The sequence below is a fragment of the Anabrus simplex genome, chromosome 1 (genome assembly GCF_040414725.1).
Source record: "Anabrus simplex isolate iqAnaSimp1 chromosome 1, ASM4041472v1, whole genome shotgun sequence".
Classification (NCBI taxonomy): domain Eukaryota; kingdom Metazoa; phylum Arthropoda; class Insecta; order Orthoptera; family Tettigoniidae; genus Anabrus; species Anabrus simplex.
Genome location: NC_090265.1, coordinates 1,363,578,352 through 1,363,595,102, shown reverse-complemented (window position 1 = coordinate 1,363,595,102; position 16,751 = coordinate 1,363,578,352). Strand labels below are relative to the sequence as shown.

At 42.1% G+C, this 16,751-nt stretch overlaps 1 protein-coding gene across 1 annotated transcript in view; it reads right to left on the bottom strand.

Moving 5' to 3' along the window:
• The window catches only part of LOC136859064 (uncharacterized), a 792,234-nt gene that overhangs the window by 671,906 nt on the left and 103,577 nt on the right, over window positions 1–16,751 (bottom strand). Inside the window, exon 12 of the mRNA XM_068225768.1 lies at window positions 13,735–13,902. Within this exon, the coding sequence (XP_068081869.1) occupies window positions 13,735–13,902 (168 nt within the window). The remainder of the gene's footprint in view (window positions 1–13,734; window positions 13,903–16,751) is intronic.

Genomic DNA, 16,751 nt, shown 5'->3' with positions numbered 1-16,751 from the left:
TCTTGCTAGGTTGGCAGTTTAACTCTCGGAGCGGGTTCGAAGCGTTTCCACCATGTAACCTTTTCTAAAATGTAACCAATCTTTTCATCTATTCTCTTTTAAAGCTGCATATTGGGATAGAGAGTGCTAACCCTCTCGAGCTCCCACTCACATTGTTTTGAGGTGAACTTATTTTCTCAACCTATTCTTCGTTAACGTAAAACAAATTGCTCTTTTCTAAAGTCACCTCTGTAGTATGGGATTAGCCCTTGCATTAGTGGCCTAGAGCCAGATTAGGTTTTAAAAACAAGTGTATTAGGAGTGCAAATCGCCTCCTCTCAAATTGTTATTTTGGAGGTCATGTAATCAACCTTCTTTTCATTTAATAGACCTCAGTAGGTTGGGTATTTTACCCCTGTGTCTATGTCCAGTGAGGACAACTCGAAGGTGGAGTTTGGTGTGGCCTTTGAGAGGCTTAAGGTTTGAGAGCGAGTAGCTCTTTCTTGAAAATTGAGTGTTGTATGCCTCAAGGAGGCTTTTCTGTGTAATTTGGAGCAAGGGCTCCTGATCATGAATGGGGTTTTCTGCCCCTCTTGTAAAACTTATTTTGGAGTAAAGTTGGGCTAATTGCCCTAGAAGTGTGAATTCGGGGCTCGAAGCCCAAATACTGTAAATACTGTAATTGCACCTTTTGTTGCTTTGCTACTCTGTACCTGCCGTACTTGTTATTTCTTAATTTTGAAAAGAAAATATAACCTTGTTAAATTTTACATTAACTTTGATTCCGTAGTTTGAGACCCGTTCAAGCCCGCACCTTCTTTCACCTCTACCTACCGCAAAAACACGGTAACAAGTGGTAGCAGAGCGTGGTTGAATGGGTCTCAATTTAGCCCTTTTTGACGCCTAAACATTGCTTTGATTCAAACTCTAACAATTTTCTCAGTTGCTGGAATTTTCTGATTTTTTCAAAATTGTTCTGTCATCATGCCCGGCCCTCGCGATGTTCTCCATCTTAACTATTTGCGCAAGGAGGAGTTGATCTATGAGTTAACTATCAGAAATGTGCAATCTGGAGGCACGGTTGCGATAGATACCAACAAGCTTAGAGAGTCCCTTGATTTGCCCATTTCCATCCCCAATTTGGGAGAGAAAGAAATTGACGACTCTCTTTCCACGATCACCGAGAACACTACTGGGCTAGCATCGGTAGTTAGTTTTTTTGACGAAAATGATCCTTCTCCTAATCAAATTAAGCGTGTGCAAGCCAGGCTATATCATTTTTCAAATAGAGTTAACGATCTGTTGTCTCTGAAGTTGAATGACGTTCAGAGGAAGGAAGCTAGTACGTTGCTTGAAAGTATTTCTGAATTATCTAGCAAGGTCACTCAATTGTTAACTGGGGATGTTCCTCCCAAAATTGATCAACCCACCACGATGAATGTAGGTAGCGAGGAAGAGCCTCCTAAGGGAGAAGCCAATAGGATAACCGTTGCTGCTCAAACTATCTCTGCCCCATTGGACGAGTCTGAACGCCGTGCATCGTTGAATAATATACGTTCTGAATTAACTTCCTTGCCACTGAAACCTTTACCTACTATGTCACCCGGGTTTAGCAGCTTGCCTCATCCATTGGCAATGTTGCTCAGAGGTATCTCTAAGTTTTCCGTTAATACCACCAGTGAAGTAATTTCATTTTTAAGATTTTTAGTTGAATTTCAGGATCATGCCCTTGTGTTTTCTCTTTCCCCATGTCAGATTTTGCAAATCATCTATCCCTATGCCATTGGTATTCTCTCCGACAAAATAGTAAGAGCCATTGCCGAGCAATCATCTATTGAGGATTTCCACGCCCACTTGCTAGCTAACTTCATCCCGGCTAGGGCCAGGTCCTCCCTTATTCAGAAGTACTATTATCGTGTACAGCGTTTGGATGAAAACTTGACAGAATTCATCCAAGATATTAAATTCTATACTAGGGTGTTTGCTCTTCATTTTCCTGAAGATCAGATTGTACAGGCTATTGTAGAAGGAATTTCACCATCCTATAGGTCATATTTGTGTTTCGCGGCGTGTCCGCAAACCTTCTCTGAACTTTAAGCATTGGCCGTCTCAGCGGAAGGAGTTAGATACGCCGATTCTTTGCGTGTCGCGAAAGATCCCCCTCCTTCGTTTAGTAATCCTCGGCCTCCACCTCGCCGACCAGTCACACCCCGTAAATGTTATGCTTGCGGGTCACCTGACCATCTTCGCTATAAGTGTCCATTGATCAAAGCTAGTAGGGCAAATAATGGAGCTGGCTCATCACAAGGCTGTTTTAAATATGGGGCTTTCTCACATATCGCCAAGAATTGTCCCAATTCGAATAGCACCCCCTCCTGCTCAACTTCAGGTGCAACTCCCAACATCAATCAAAAGTGACTTGTGGCTTCGGCTGAGTCGACTAATCCATCTTCCCGAGGCTCAGCCCCTGGCAAACAGGTCGTAAATTCAGGGAATGTTCAATCTGCAAATCTATCTGTTGAATGCCCCAAAGAGTGTCTTAGGATTGCGGCGGATACCCCCGCACCGGTCCCTTTTCTCAAACTTGAGTTAAATAATGAACCTGTAACAGCTCTTTTAGATCCAGGCAGTGTTTGTTCGATTATTTCGGCTGAATGGTATTCTAAATTGAAATCTGTTTGTAAACTACCTGACTATGTCTCATCTCCTGTTCAATATGTTTCGGCTAATTCATCTCCATTGGAAATCCTAGGTTCTGTAAATGTCAAAATTCGTATTTTTAAATTTACATGGAAAATCAAATTGTTTGTGGCAAAGCAATTGTCTTGCCCCATCATATTGGGAGCTGACTTCATTTCTCACACTGGTCTTGTGCTCGATCTTCAGAGTAAGTCGTGCACATTCAAATTTGCTTCCAATTGTAAAATCCTCTTGTTAAAGTGTAATTCTGTATCATGTTCATCTATTTCGCCTACCCAGGAGGAGATGTTGTTAGACCTTAGACATCTACCTGAGGAGCAGGCTGATAGTATTCGTAAATTATGTCAGTCATTTCCAGAGGTGTTCTCTGATACTCTTGGTGTTACTGACCTTATTGAATACAAAATTGAGGTCACGGATTCGATTCCTGTCCGTTTTCCACCTTATCGACTATCTCCACCTAAAATGAAGGCATTGAAAGAAATCATCGATCAAATGTTGAAGGATGGTATTATTAGGCCCTCTAAGTCGGCGTATTCTTCGCCTATTTTTCTAGTCCCGAAACCCCAAGGAGGCTTCAGGCCGGTCACTGATTATAGGGCTCTCAATCGGAAGGTGGTGTTGCAATCCGTGCCCCTTCCTGACCTTCATTCTTGTTTTTCATGGTTTCATAAGGCCAAGTTCTTTACTATCTTGGACTTGAATCAGGCCTATAATCAAATTCCCCTTGCCGAAGAGTCTAAACATCTTACAGCGTTTGCCACGGACTGGAACTTATACGAATACAACCGCGTGCCTTTCGGGCTCCCCACAGGAGCAGCTGTACTCACTAGGCTGTTAGATAGGGTCTTCTCCGACATCAAATTTGAGTACTTGTATCACTACTTGGATGATGTCGTCGTATTTTCGGAAACCATTGAAGAACATCTAGATCATCTGCGAGAAGTTCTCAATCGCCTTCGTAAGGCTGGGTTAACTGTCAAGTTGTCCAAGGTGGCCTTTGCTAAGCCCTCTATGTCATTCCTAGGGCATATTGTGTCACCTGATGGTGTTGCAGTCGATCATTCTAGAACACAGGCCATCCGTGATTTTAAACCTCCCAAGGACATCAAAGGTATCACCAGGTTCATTGGCATGGTGAATTTCTTCAGGAAGTTCATTCCTAACTTCGCCAATAGAGCGGCGCCCTTGAACCTTCTTCGTAGGAAAGGCATCAAATTCGAGTGGGGACCTTCTCAACAAGCCGCTTTTGAAGATCTTAAATTAGCTCTTTGTAATGCCCCTGTACTTGCTATGCCTGATTTCTCGAAGAAATTCATCGTCCAAACCGACGCGTCGTCGTCAGCAGTAGCAGCAGTCCTTCTTCAAGAGACTGAACTAGGGAGGCGACCCATCGCCTATGCATCTAGGACCTTGTCGGCTCAAGAAGCCAAGTATTCCATCTATGAGCTCGAAGGTTTGGCAGTTTTATTCGCCTTAGAAAAGTTCCGTCTCTATCTGGAACACGTCAAATTCGACCTGGAGACAGATAATCAAGCCTTAAGCTGGGTCTTAGGTAGGCCGCGTCGTACTGGTCGTATAGCCCGTTGGGCCATCCGAATTTCTGCCTTCCAGTTTGATGTTAGACATATCAGAGGTACCGAAAATGTTGTCGCTGATGGCCTCAGCCGTATGTTTTCCGACGACGTCGAGACCCAGGAACCGGTCGACAGTTCATCACTTCCCGAGTCCATACTATCTGATGTTAATGCCATCTTAACAGATGTGCTCCCATGCTCTTCAGGGATATCGAGAAATACCAACGTGAAGATCCGACGCTGGCTCCGATAATGGAAACCCTTTCTCCTGGGGATCATGTCGTCCCTTATGTTCTGAGGAATGGTGTTTTATGTTGCCCATCAAGGCATGATAAGATGATGAAGGTCGTCGTTCCAGCGGTTCTTGTACCTATGATCTTCAAGTACTATCATGAGACCCCATTAGGGGGGCATCTTGGAATCTTTAAAACTCGTGAAAAGATTCGTGAAAGGTTCATCTGGAAGGGTATGGACGGTGAAATCCGTGAACTAGTAAAAGCTTGTAAATCTTGTTTGCTCAGTAAACCAACCATGTCCACCAAGGGAGGCCTTCTGTCTTCGCATCAAGCGTCGCGCCCCATGGAACGCCTGTATATTGATTATGTAGGACCCTTCCCCCAGTCAAAGGGAAATGCCAACAAGTTCATCTTTATATGCGTAGATGGTTTCACAAGATTTTCCTGGTTATTTCCAACTAAGCTGGCTACCGCTCAGTCCACCATTACTTGCTTAAATTCAATTTTTGCCTCTTTTGGTCCGTGCCAATATATTGTGTCTGATAATGCTAAGGCGTTCACATCAAATCTTTTTCGTAAATTCTGTTTTGACTTGTCCGTCTCTCATGTAACTACTTCTGCTTATTACCCTCAACCATCTCTGGCTGAACGGGTTAACCGTAATCTCAGGTCCGCGCTTATTGCCTATCATCATGAAGATCATTCCAGGTGGGACACGTCCCTGCATTGGTTAGCTTTTGCTTTGAATTCGGCGGTTCATGAATCACATAAATTTACTCCAGCCTCTTTGATGTTCAAGTTTGTTCCCAACACGCCGCTCTCTAACCTCTGGTCCCTGAGTGACATTCTACCTGAGACAATAGATCCGGACAACATTAAAGATCTTTGGAAGAAGGCTAAAGCCAATCTTAAAGTGTCTCATGAAAAGGTTAGGGAAAGGTATGATCGTGGACGGAGACCCACCCATTTGAAGGTAGGTGACCAAGTAATGGTCAAGAATTTTGTTCCCGCGGGCAAGCTTGCCCCCAGATTCCATGGACCGTGTGTCATTCTCGATTTCCTTACGCCGGTTACGTTGTTATTAAGCAACCCAGCCACCGAGAGGATATTTAGGGTTCACCTGTCCCAGGTGAAACCAGTGTAAATTTGGTGTCAACTTGCTTTATATAATTTGAAAGGAATATGAAGGTTATATTATTTTTTGAGTTTCACTTTTAAGGCTTTCTGCCCCTTCTATAATATTTTGTTTTATATGTATGCATTTTTGTAAAACCTGCCCCGAACCGTTAAACTGCCATCCTGTCCTTGCCACGGCCATTACCACGCTCCCGTCTCCTGCTCCACTCTACACAGTGGCTTATTTAATGCCATGGATATCTGCACGCCGCTGGCCCCTCAACCTCTCCACAAGCCTGTGCCCTCAAAAAAAAAAAGGATGATGGTCCAACAATTCTGCCGCCTAGCTTTAATGTTTCAGTGCCCCCGCAGCCGCGCGGCGCCGTGCAGCGACTGGGATAGAGGAAGGGCCCCCTCGACCCCAGCGAGGACGACATGTGCACGGCGAGCCGGAGCTCTCCTCACGGCCAAGGCTGATGTGCGGCGCACGACCTGCTACTGGCCCGCAGCCTGTATATGTTCACCGCGGGCGCGGCGTGCTTCTACACCTCTGCTCCCCTCATAGTGCGGGCGAGCGGTATCTCAGGGTACTTGAGGGGCCCGGGCGGCCTCCTCTGAACGCAAGCAGTGGCGGCTGGTCTGGCCGTTAAAATCATCAATGTTTGAAGTACATATCCAGCTATATGGACATTCCAGTTCAACTTTACTACCTTTTCTTGGGAATTCAACAGCAATATTTGGTGGACTTTGAAAATTTTCCTCAACTTTAAAAACTAAAGTTTTCCTTCTGAATTCAACTTCTACAAACATAAAGACTTTACTTCACCAGTTACAACAAAAATTTTGAAACTGAATCAAACCAAATTAAGAAAATCTTATAAATACTTCTGCAATTAATCTCCATATCAACATCAAAACTTGGACCTTATTTTCAAACAAAAGTTTATGTTCTTCTGTGTTACCCCTTGGAGGAACTTTTTTTTTTGGGGGGGAGGTCTGTACCGGGCAGTACACCTCCACGCCGCTAATTTAAAATGTGCGCCAGTTGAAACTCCTCTGCTGGAGGAAGTCTGAACTTTATCTACGGTATTAATTTTCTACTTTCTCAGAAGATGTCACTACCTGGAAATTTTGGAGTTTTTGAACTGTGTCATTTTCGACGTATTTTTGTTTTGCTTGTAGTAAGAAGTGTGAACTTTCTCTTCTAGAGGACACTACTGAAGATCGATAATAGTGCACCCTAGTGCGGAGTGAAAGAACTGTTTTTTTGGAGAAATTTTTATCTCAAAAGTTTGTTTCTTGTTAAATTTCTTTCTGTCATTGTTTAAGTTGGCAATATTAACCCTTTCTTTCCCCTTGTTTTGAATTTAGCCAATCCCTAATTTCTTAAATTAATTATCCACCAATAAAAAGATTGTGGGCGGGTATTTTCCTTCCTGAAACGCCTCGAACTTTCCGCGAGAGTATTTAAACTGCTGATTTGAGGGTCTCTGCGCCACTTCTGTTCCATCTTTCAGTGTGTAAAGTACATAGCACGGGGTGGGAAGCGCCTCTTTCTTCGGCAGCGGTCAACAACAAGGTAATGGCCGATTAATAACTTCTTTCCTTGCTAGCTCAGCAGTTTAACTCTCGGGGCGGGTCCGAAGTTTTTCCATAATGTAACCTTCCTTAAAATGTAAAGAAACTTTGTATCTATTCTTTTTAAACTGCATATCGGGATAGAGAGTGCTTAACCCTCTCGAGCTCCCACTCATATTGCTTTGAGGTGAACTTCTCACAACCGATTCTTCCTTAATGTAATGTAAATTGTTCTTTTCTAAAGTCACCTCTGTAGTATGGGATTAGCCCTTGCATCAGTGGCCTAGAGCCAAACTAGGTTTTCAAACAAATACATTAGGAGTGCAGATCGCCTCCTCTCAAATTGTTATTTTAGAGGTCATGTAATTAACCTTTTTCACTTAATAGACCTCAGTAGGTTGGGTATTTTACCCCTGTGTCTATGTCCTGAGAGGACAACTTGAAGGTGGAGTTTGGTGTGGCCTTTGAGAGGCTTAAGGTTTGAGAGCGAGTAGCTCTTTCTTGAAAATTGAGTGTTGTATGCCTCGAGGAGGCTTTTCTGTGTAATTTGGAGCAAGGGCTCCTGATCATGAATGGGGTTTTCTGCCCCTCTTGTAAAACTTATTTTGGAGTAAAGTTGGGCTAATTGCCCTAGAAGTGTGAATTCGAGGCTCGAAGCCCAAATACTGTAAATACTGTAATTGCACCTTTTGTTGCTTTGCTACTCTGTACCTGCCGTACTTGTTATTTCTTAATTTTGAAAAGAAAATATAACCTTGTTAAATTTTACATTAACTTTGATTCCGTAGTTTGAGACCCGTTCAAGCCCGCACCTTCTTTCACCTCTACCTACCGCAAAAACACGGTAACACTCACCATTACGATCTTGGTATATCTTTGTGAAAAAAATCCGTTTACTTTCTGTGAACTACCATACATCCATAATATCCCCTTTTAGTTGTCGTCGTCGTCGGCTTAAACTCGTTTCCGAGTAATTAACTTTTTCCAATAAATTCACTTCTGTCTGTGGATGTAATTTCACTGTTGAGCAGATCATTTCTAGCATGGAATAAGCGTCCACACAGATTGCACAGAATTGTTGGAGGAGGACGTGGTCCAAGTACATCGCCCAGGTGGCCTCACCTACTATACTCAACAGGCTTCTGGTGTTCACTTGACAAAATTCATTAAACTCAGGCATGGACGCACTAGATATACTGGGTTTACTCTGCCATCTAGTAGCCTAGAGTTAGACTAAACGTGGCAGTTGACGAGCAGGCAGCCAGATGGCATCAAATCAAAATGCCTGTACATGGTAGCTGAGGACCTACGATTATTATTATTATTATTATTATTATTATTATTATTATTATTATTATTATTATTATTATTATTATAATTATTATTATACAAGTATCAATCACGCTTTATTTTCCTACATAAATTAAAAATATATTGACTAAATCGACTTATTTATGAATATTTGATTGATTAAGTGGACCACTTCCTACCAGTTTTCTTTTTAGTCTTCCCCACGAATTTCTGCTTGGCTACTATTGTGCTAAAAGCTACACGATCTTCTATGATGTCGCCCGTGATGTTTATTTCTTGGAGGTCGAGCTTAGTTTCTTCTAGCAAGTTTATTTTCACCTTTCTTATATTATTATTATTATTATTATTATTATTATTATTATTATTATTATTATTATTATTATTATACAAGTATCAATCACGCTTTATTTTCCTACATAAATTAAAAATATAGTGACTAAATCGACTTATTTATGAATATTTGATTGATTAATATGGCGTTAGGAGTTTGAAAGCACCTCTCTCTCTTCCGTTTAAGTTGAAACTACTAATTCGCTGGTAGATCCATCAGCAAGAGACTCATCTGACGCCATAGGTTTTAGTAGAGACTCTTCCATAACGTACCGTATCTCTACAATCTTTCGCAGATGAATGATAGCTATAAATACAGTACTAAAATGGATTTCTCTTATCAGTCGATACACTATTCATACCTGCTGACAAGGGTAATCTGTACTATCGATTAGTGCTGAAACCATTTTATTCCTACGGTATAACGGTCCATTGGAGTATCGTAGGATTATAACTGACGAGTGGCTCTTCAAAAGGCGCTAAGAAAGTTGTGGATAAACGCAAGGAAGCGTATAATAAAAGGCACAAGGGACGAACCCTGAACGGTTTTGGTACAACTTGTAGTCTTTCTGGTCTGAATTGCTTATGGCATTCGATAGAATTCAATTACTATAATGCATATGGACGAAATACTAATTTCAGCGGCCGCTGGAGCCACCTATGCTCATACTGGATCTGGCCAAATGTTTCAGGCCGCATGCCCTTCCTGACTCCATTTGAAGTCTGAGATGAAAATCTCAATGCCGGATCTACCTAGATTCAAACCTCAGCCTTCCGGGTGGTAAGTTAGCAGCAAGGTCGCTGAGCTAATCAAGCTGGCCACATTACTTATGTTCATAAGATGTAAATTTAGGAGGGTGTTTCGAATGAACTTTTACGAATTTAATAGACCATGGAAAAACCAAAGTACAAGAGCAAAGAAGGAAAAAATGACGAACCTCACTAAAAGAATTAAGAAACTCTGAGAGGAGAAGAAAAGACCAACAAGTAAAACAATTCTTTCTCGTGATCCACTGTAGGTCAAACTCGAATAAGTAAAAATAACAATAAAATAGAAATTTATTTCCCATTGTACAATAATGTAATGGTTGTGAGCCACTAAAATACGAGAGCGACGGTTACAGCTTATTGATGTTTAAACAAATTGTTGAAGTTTTTTTATGTATCTATATTAGCAGTATTATATTACCTGTACCAGTTATCAGAGGAGTAGTCGTGCAGATAGTGTGACGACATAGTGAACGTTCAGCTCATATTTCAACTTGAAGTTCAAATAATTGCAACTTCAGTCGGAATATTGTAGGCCTATAATACCACCGCATGGTAGCGGGAAAACATCTAACCTTAAATCTAGAACTGCGCTGAATATCGTTTAATAGACCCACGAGAATTGCAATAGGCAGGGTTCAAATTGGTCCATTCGCTCAGTCTGCAATTGCTTCAACTTATTTGTACCAAGCTCCTCATTTTTCTCTTTCCTTCCTGATTTTCCTTGGTTGACATTTTGAGCCCGACGGTGTTAGGTTTGTAAGGCCTGGGGACTCATTTATTTTCTTTCGCGTCTTTCGTATCACTTCTCTTTTCTTTTTTTTTGCCGATACATTCAATCTTCGAACTCGAACCTTTCGAATTTCTTCCATTTTTCCCTTTTGATGAGGATGGTGGCGTAGTACTTCTTAATATAATAATCATCACCATTATCACCACCACTCAAGAACAATTACTTCTAACTTCATGATCGTCTCGGAAAATTCTATGTTTATTGAAGCTGTACAGATTTGCAGCAGGAGTCAGTTTTATATACGTCTACCTGGTTTAAAATGTGTGTACATACATACATACATGCATACATACATACATACATACATACATACATACATACATACATACATACATACATCATTATTATACCCTTCAGTTTCCAGTCTGCAAGTTCCTGTGAATTAACGTCTCCACAAAATTATATTTGTAACTGGCTCTGTGGTCTCACGTAATTCCATACCTCTTATCTCTACCATTATGAACCATCGTCGTCTTGGTATCCCTCCATCACCGACTCCATTATTCTCCAAGGTAGCCTAACATCCTCCTCTAGTTTTTTATGACCCCATCGCCGAGGCGGATTTATGCCTATAGCTTCATCCATCTAGTTTATTGCTAACTTAGCCTTTATCTCCTAATTAAGAGTACCCTCCTGCCATTATTCCCAGTTATTTGCACCAGTAATCATTCCCGCTACTTTCATGTCTGAGTTACTTCTAACTTATGAGTAAGATATCCTGAGTCCACCCAGCCTTTTCCTCGGAAACAATTTTAAAATCGTAATTTACCGAGCGAATTGGCCATGCGGTTAGGGGCGTGCAGCTGTGGGATCGAGCGCCACTGTCGGCAGCCCTGAAGATGGTTTCCCGTGGTTTTCTATTTTCACACCAGACCTTAATTAAGGCCACGGCTGCTTCCTTCCCACTCCCAGCCCTTTCCTATCCCAACATCGCCATAAGACCCACCGTGTCGGTGCGACGTAAAACAATTGTAAAAAATAATCGACATGTATACGTGAGTGAATGAATATATTCGCATTATTTAAGTGTTTCTGCACTTTCTGGTATACATGGTAATTTTTGATTTTCAGTGTAGTTGCAAACATAACCTGCAAGCCTAAGCTTAGCACATTCTGAAACTGGTTACCTTTAGTGCTTCCTTTCTCAAACAACCTTTTTTTTTTTTTTGCTAGTTGTTTTACGTCGCACCGACACAGATAGGTCTTATGGCGACGATGGGGCAGGGAAGGGCTGTGAGTGGGAAGGAAGCGGCCGTGGCCTTAATTAAGGTACAGCACCAGCATTTGCCTGGTGTGAAAATGGGAAACCACGGAAAACCATCTTCAGGGCTGCCGACAGTGGGGTTCGAACCTACTATCTCCCGAATACTGGACACTGGCCGCACTTAAGCGACTGCAGCTATCGAGCTCGGTAAACAACTTATTATGACCAGTCATATGATGATTAAGCTAACAAGCAATTTTGTAGAGCATTTACAATAAAATACAAGATATTTAAGTGAGAAAAACGTAACTTCTACATCAGTTATCAGAAACATTGTTCTGTTATTTTATTTGAGTTGATGATGAATTATGTTTGAACATTGAAACTACGGGAGATACGTCTTTCTCCACAGTATCATTTACTGTATGTATTAAAGAACGATTTTATCATAATTTACCCTATGAGAAATTATTGTATATTGATCTTTCCTGAAGGACTTTCAATTTTCGCTATTTGTTTTACGTCGCGCCGACTCAGAGACATTTTGTATTGAAAATGAGATAGAACAGCGCTATGACTGGGAAGGAAGTGACCGTATCCTTAATTAAGATACAGCCTGGTGTGAAAATAGGAAACCACGGAAAATCATATTCAAGGATGCTGTCAGTGGGTTTCGAGCCTACTATCTCTGGAATGCAAATTAACAGCTACATTCCTCGAACCGCTAAGCTAACTCACTCTGTACGGTAAGTAGAACTCTCTTTGAACAGAAATCACATTGATACGAATTTTACTCTATGGATAAATTCATAATAATAATAATAACAACAACGGTTTTGTTAATAACAATCTTATTTAACGTCACTTACTTGGTATAGATTTTAAGAAATGTCATGGTTTCGAAATATTTATTGTTCCTAAGGAATTGCATATCACCCTGAAAACCAACGACACCGGGTTGTTATATTGAAACTCCTCAAAGGTCATGATGAACGCCCCATGGTTAGACCGTTCGACCTCCAACGTGGAAGTGCCAGGATGTCCTAAACCCTCATAAAACGCAGGAAACCAATTTTTATTTTGGTCACGTCTTCCGCAATGACAAGTTAAGTCTGATGGAGCTGAAATGTGAAAATTAGTGGAGAAAATTATCCTAAGGGTGGGACCTCCAACAGTGGTTTGGCATCCATGGTAAGGCAACTCTGATGCAGGAAGCGCAGAACATGGATAACTACTCCACGACGGTTGGGTGAGGACACGGCACCAGAAGAGAGGAAGAATGCCACCAACCTAATCTGGGATCGAAACTACCATCCAGAAAACAGGACAACGACTAACAGATTGGGCTATTCAGGTCGGCAGGCTAAGATGTCTACATCAGTACTTCTTGAGGCCGGGCTGAGTGGCTGAGATGGCAGAGTGCTTCGAAATATCACTGGACTGAGCTGAGACTAAATCCACCAACTTAGGTACAGAAGGCCATGCCTATACCGTCCGGCCGCAAAAGGTACTGATCTGTCATCTTCAACAGAAATCCGTCGAAATAACATTAGGTCTTAGGTCTCATTAGGTCTTAGGCATTAGGTCTCACTTGAAAAGAATCTTCCGCGAGGAATAACCGGAAATCAACGTCGAAGGTCGATAACCTTCACCGTGGTGACGTCTCCTATTCTACCATTGTTGCATCTCTAGGCCTATACGGAAAAAAATATATTTTGATAATATCCGGTCTTCTATAGTGTTTTACTATTATTTGTACCGCCCACCAACCTGGTATGTTTAATTGTAATTTACGGTGTAATTATGGCAAGCACTGAAAATAACAATATATTTTAAAATGAAATAATTTAATTACTGCGATGTATGTAAAAATGATGTCCCTGTTAATAAATACGACGTTTTATTTATTCTCCTGCTAGACAAATAATTTTAAAAATATATAGCGGTTGAATGAATAAACGCGGGTGAAATGGCGAGTACCCGCTAGTTACTAAATATCGGATATGAATGCATCTCTGAGATCTACTTCTTGTCATAAACCTTCGTGATCAGGACAAGTTCTCCACGTGAATTAAGACGAGTGTACAATGCAAAATGTTTCTTTTCACTGGTTTTAGAGGTAAACCTTTGAACTGAACTTACCTGCTGATCAGTTTAGTGTCTATGGTGCACCCCAATGCACGCAGGAGCTTCTGACGTTCCTTCACGTTGTCAGAGTTTTGATACAAGCTCCACACCCAGTTCCAAGTCGATTCGCCATCATTGCGAACACCAGCACAGTACAGGGTATCACGAAGCTCTTCGTCGATGCTGTGAAAATGACAAATAAAATTAGAATTAGACTCTTCGAGATTACTCTTTCCATAGTCGTTGCATCGAGGGCCCATTATGAGAGCAATTAAGGAGTCACCTGCGCTGCGGTGTAACGTAGGCCTACTTCTTTCCAGCCGTCCCGGAGAGAAACTATAGTTTTACGCAGGTTAAGGGCAGATCATGGAATAGATACGCATTCTTAACACTTAAGGAGGAAAGGCTCTATTTTCCTCACCCCCCACTTCCCTGTGTGCTTATGTTATGTTGCACCGTGGCCCACTTTCCCACTGACTGCGTGGATCCCTGACTTTATAGGTGTATGCGGTAGATTACAACCACGGTATCTTCTACCTGTCGTAAGAGGCTACTAAAATGAGTACCTAAAGGGTTGTTAGACATGAGCCCCCAAGCCAAGTGTGGTATTGTTTCCACTTATTCGTGTCAGTATACTCAATTTAACCTTTCCTACCGGGCGAGTTGGCCGTGCGGTTAGGGTCACGCAGCTGTGAGCTTGCATCCGGGAGATAGTGGGTTCGAACCCCACTGTTGGCAGCCCTGAAGACGATTTTCCGTGGTTTCCCATTTTCACACCAGGCAAATGCAGGGGCTGTACCTTAATTAAGGCCAGGGCCGCTTCCTTCCCACTCCTAGGCCTTTCCTCTCCCATCGTCGCCATAAGACCTATCTGTGTCGGTGCGACGTAAAGCAAATAGAAAAAACCTTTCCTATCAGACCTCACTGCGTTAACTCTTGTTCTCCTCCGACAGCGACGTACTAGGATTGTGAGGTCGAGGGTGTCTTTCATTTCCACAACCTTCGCACCCCTTCCCTTCCTTCTGCCCATATCTTGATTCTACGAAGGGTCGGATCTCTTCCTTTTTCTTTTTTAGTGTTGATAGAGGATGGTGGAGCCTGCATGGCTCAGGCGGCAACACGCTGACTCTCACCGCTGGATTCCGTGGTTCAAATTCCGGTCACTTCATGCGAGCTTTGTGCTGGACAAAGTGAAGGTGGGACAGGTTTTCCTCCGGGTACTCCGGTTTTCCCTGTCGTCTTCCGTTCCAGCAACACTCTCCGGTACCATTTCACCTCATCTGTTAGTCATTATCCATTGCTCCAGAGGAGTGCGGCAGGCTTCGACAGCTGGCACAATTCCTATCCTCGCCGCTCGATGGGGCTTCATTCATTCCATTCTTGACCCGGTCGAGTGACTGGGACAGGCTGCGGATTTTTTTGTGTTAAGAGAGGATGGTTTTCCAGTTGTACTTCGTCTTAAAACAATAAACACCACCAATACTTTCTCGGGGAAGTTGTGTTCCTTTCTTAATGTTCTAGTTTATAATTCGGTTTAAAATTACAGTATTCGCGTATTTCCTTTTTCACTTCTGCAAATTCATTTTTTGAAATCTATAAGTATAGGTATTTGATGTCTATTTGTTGATAATCACATTTGCCTGTCCCGTTAAATAAAAAATAACCACCATGCCTGTAATCTTACATTAAGAGAACATTTCGGTGAATAGGATCTCATGTAACCTAGCAATCTCTCACAAGTTCATGTCATTTACATGCCATTTATTTCATCTTTCACTTTCTTTTATCTTTTTCATTTATTTTCTTTCTTTCTTTCCTTCTCTTTCTTTCTTAATCCGTTTATCCTCCTCCAGCGAAGCTGTTGGATCATATATTGTCTCTATATTACAATCTCAGGCAGAAGTCCCACGGTGTAGGGGTAGCGTGCCTGCCTCTTACCCGAAAGCCCCGGGTTCGATTCCCGGCCAGGTCGGGGACTTTTACCTGGATCTGAGGGCTCGTTCTAGGTCCACTTACCCTACGTTATTACAATTGAGGAGCTATCTGACGTTCAGATGGCATCGCCGGTCTAGAAAGCCAAGAATAACGGCCGAGAGAATCCCCGTACGACCAGACGACACCTCGTAATCTGCAGGCCTTCGGGCTTAGCAGCGGTCGCTTCGGGACTGTTGCGCCTTGGAGTCTGATTTTGAATGCAATTTTAGTTTCATTTTTACTTTTAGCAAATGAATTTAGTCACTTCAAAAATACACAGGAATGATAGAAATATGTGTTTGAAGACATGCGTGTGAGATATTACATTGTACGAAGTTGTCCGGCTCCATGGCTAAATGGTTAGCGTGCTGGCCTTTGGTCACAGGGGTCCCGGGTTCGATTCCCGGCATGGTTGGGAATTTTAACCATGATTGGTTAATTTCGCTGACATGGGGACTGGGTGTATGTGTCGTCTTCATCATCATTTCATCCTCATCACGACGCGCAGGTCGCCTACGGATGTCAAATCAAAAGACCTGCATCTGGCGAGCCGAACTTGTCCTCGGACACTCCAGGCACTAAACGCCATACGCCATTTCAGTTTTCTTTTTGTATGAAGTTTAACATGGGCTATAACCGGCACAGAAATAAAATAGGAGTCTTTGAACCAACTCTGGAGGGTAAACGGATTAAGAAAGACAGAAAGAAAGAAAGAAAGAAAGAAAGAAAGAAAGGAGTCTTTGAAATCCGATATCATTTGGAAAAAAATATCTGAAATAGGGACAGACTCCCCTGTGTGTGGGGGTGGTAGAATACATACACGATATATCTCGCCTATTATAAGAGGGGACTGATAGTCGACCCCAAGGGATCGCAACTAAGGATGCTGAATGGTTACAACAGTCAAGGCTCAACTTGATTTTTGTCAGAATTTTTATTTTTTACATTTTTCTTTTCCACTTACCGATAGAAAAATGATTATATTACCTATAAAAGTTTTAGAAAGCTAATATCTTACGTAGCCTCTGAGAGAGAGAGCTCTTTTAGCGATTACACTG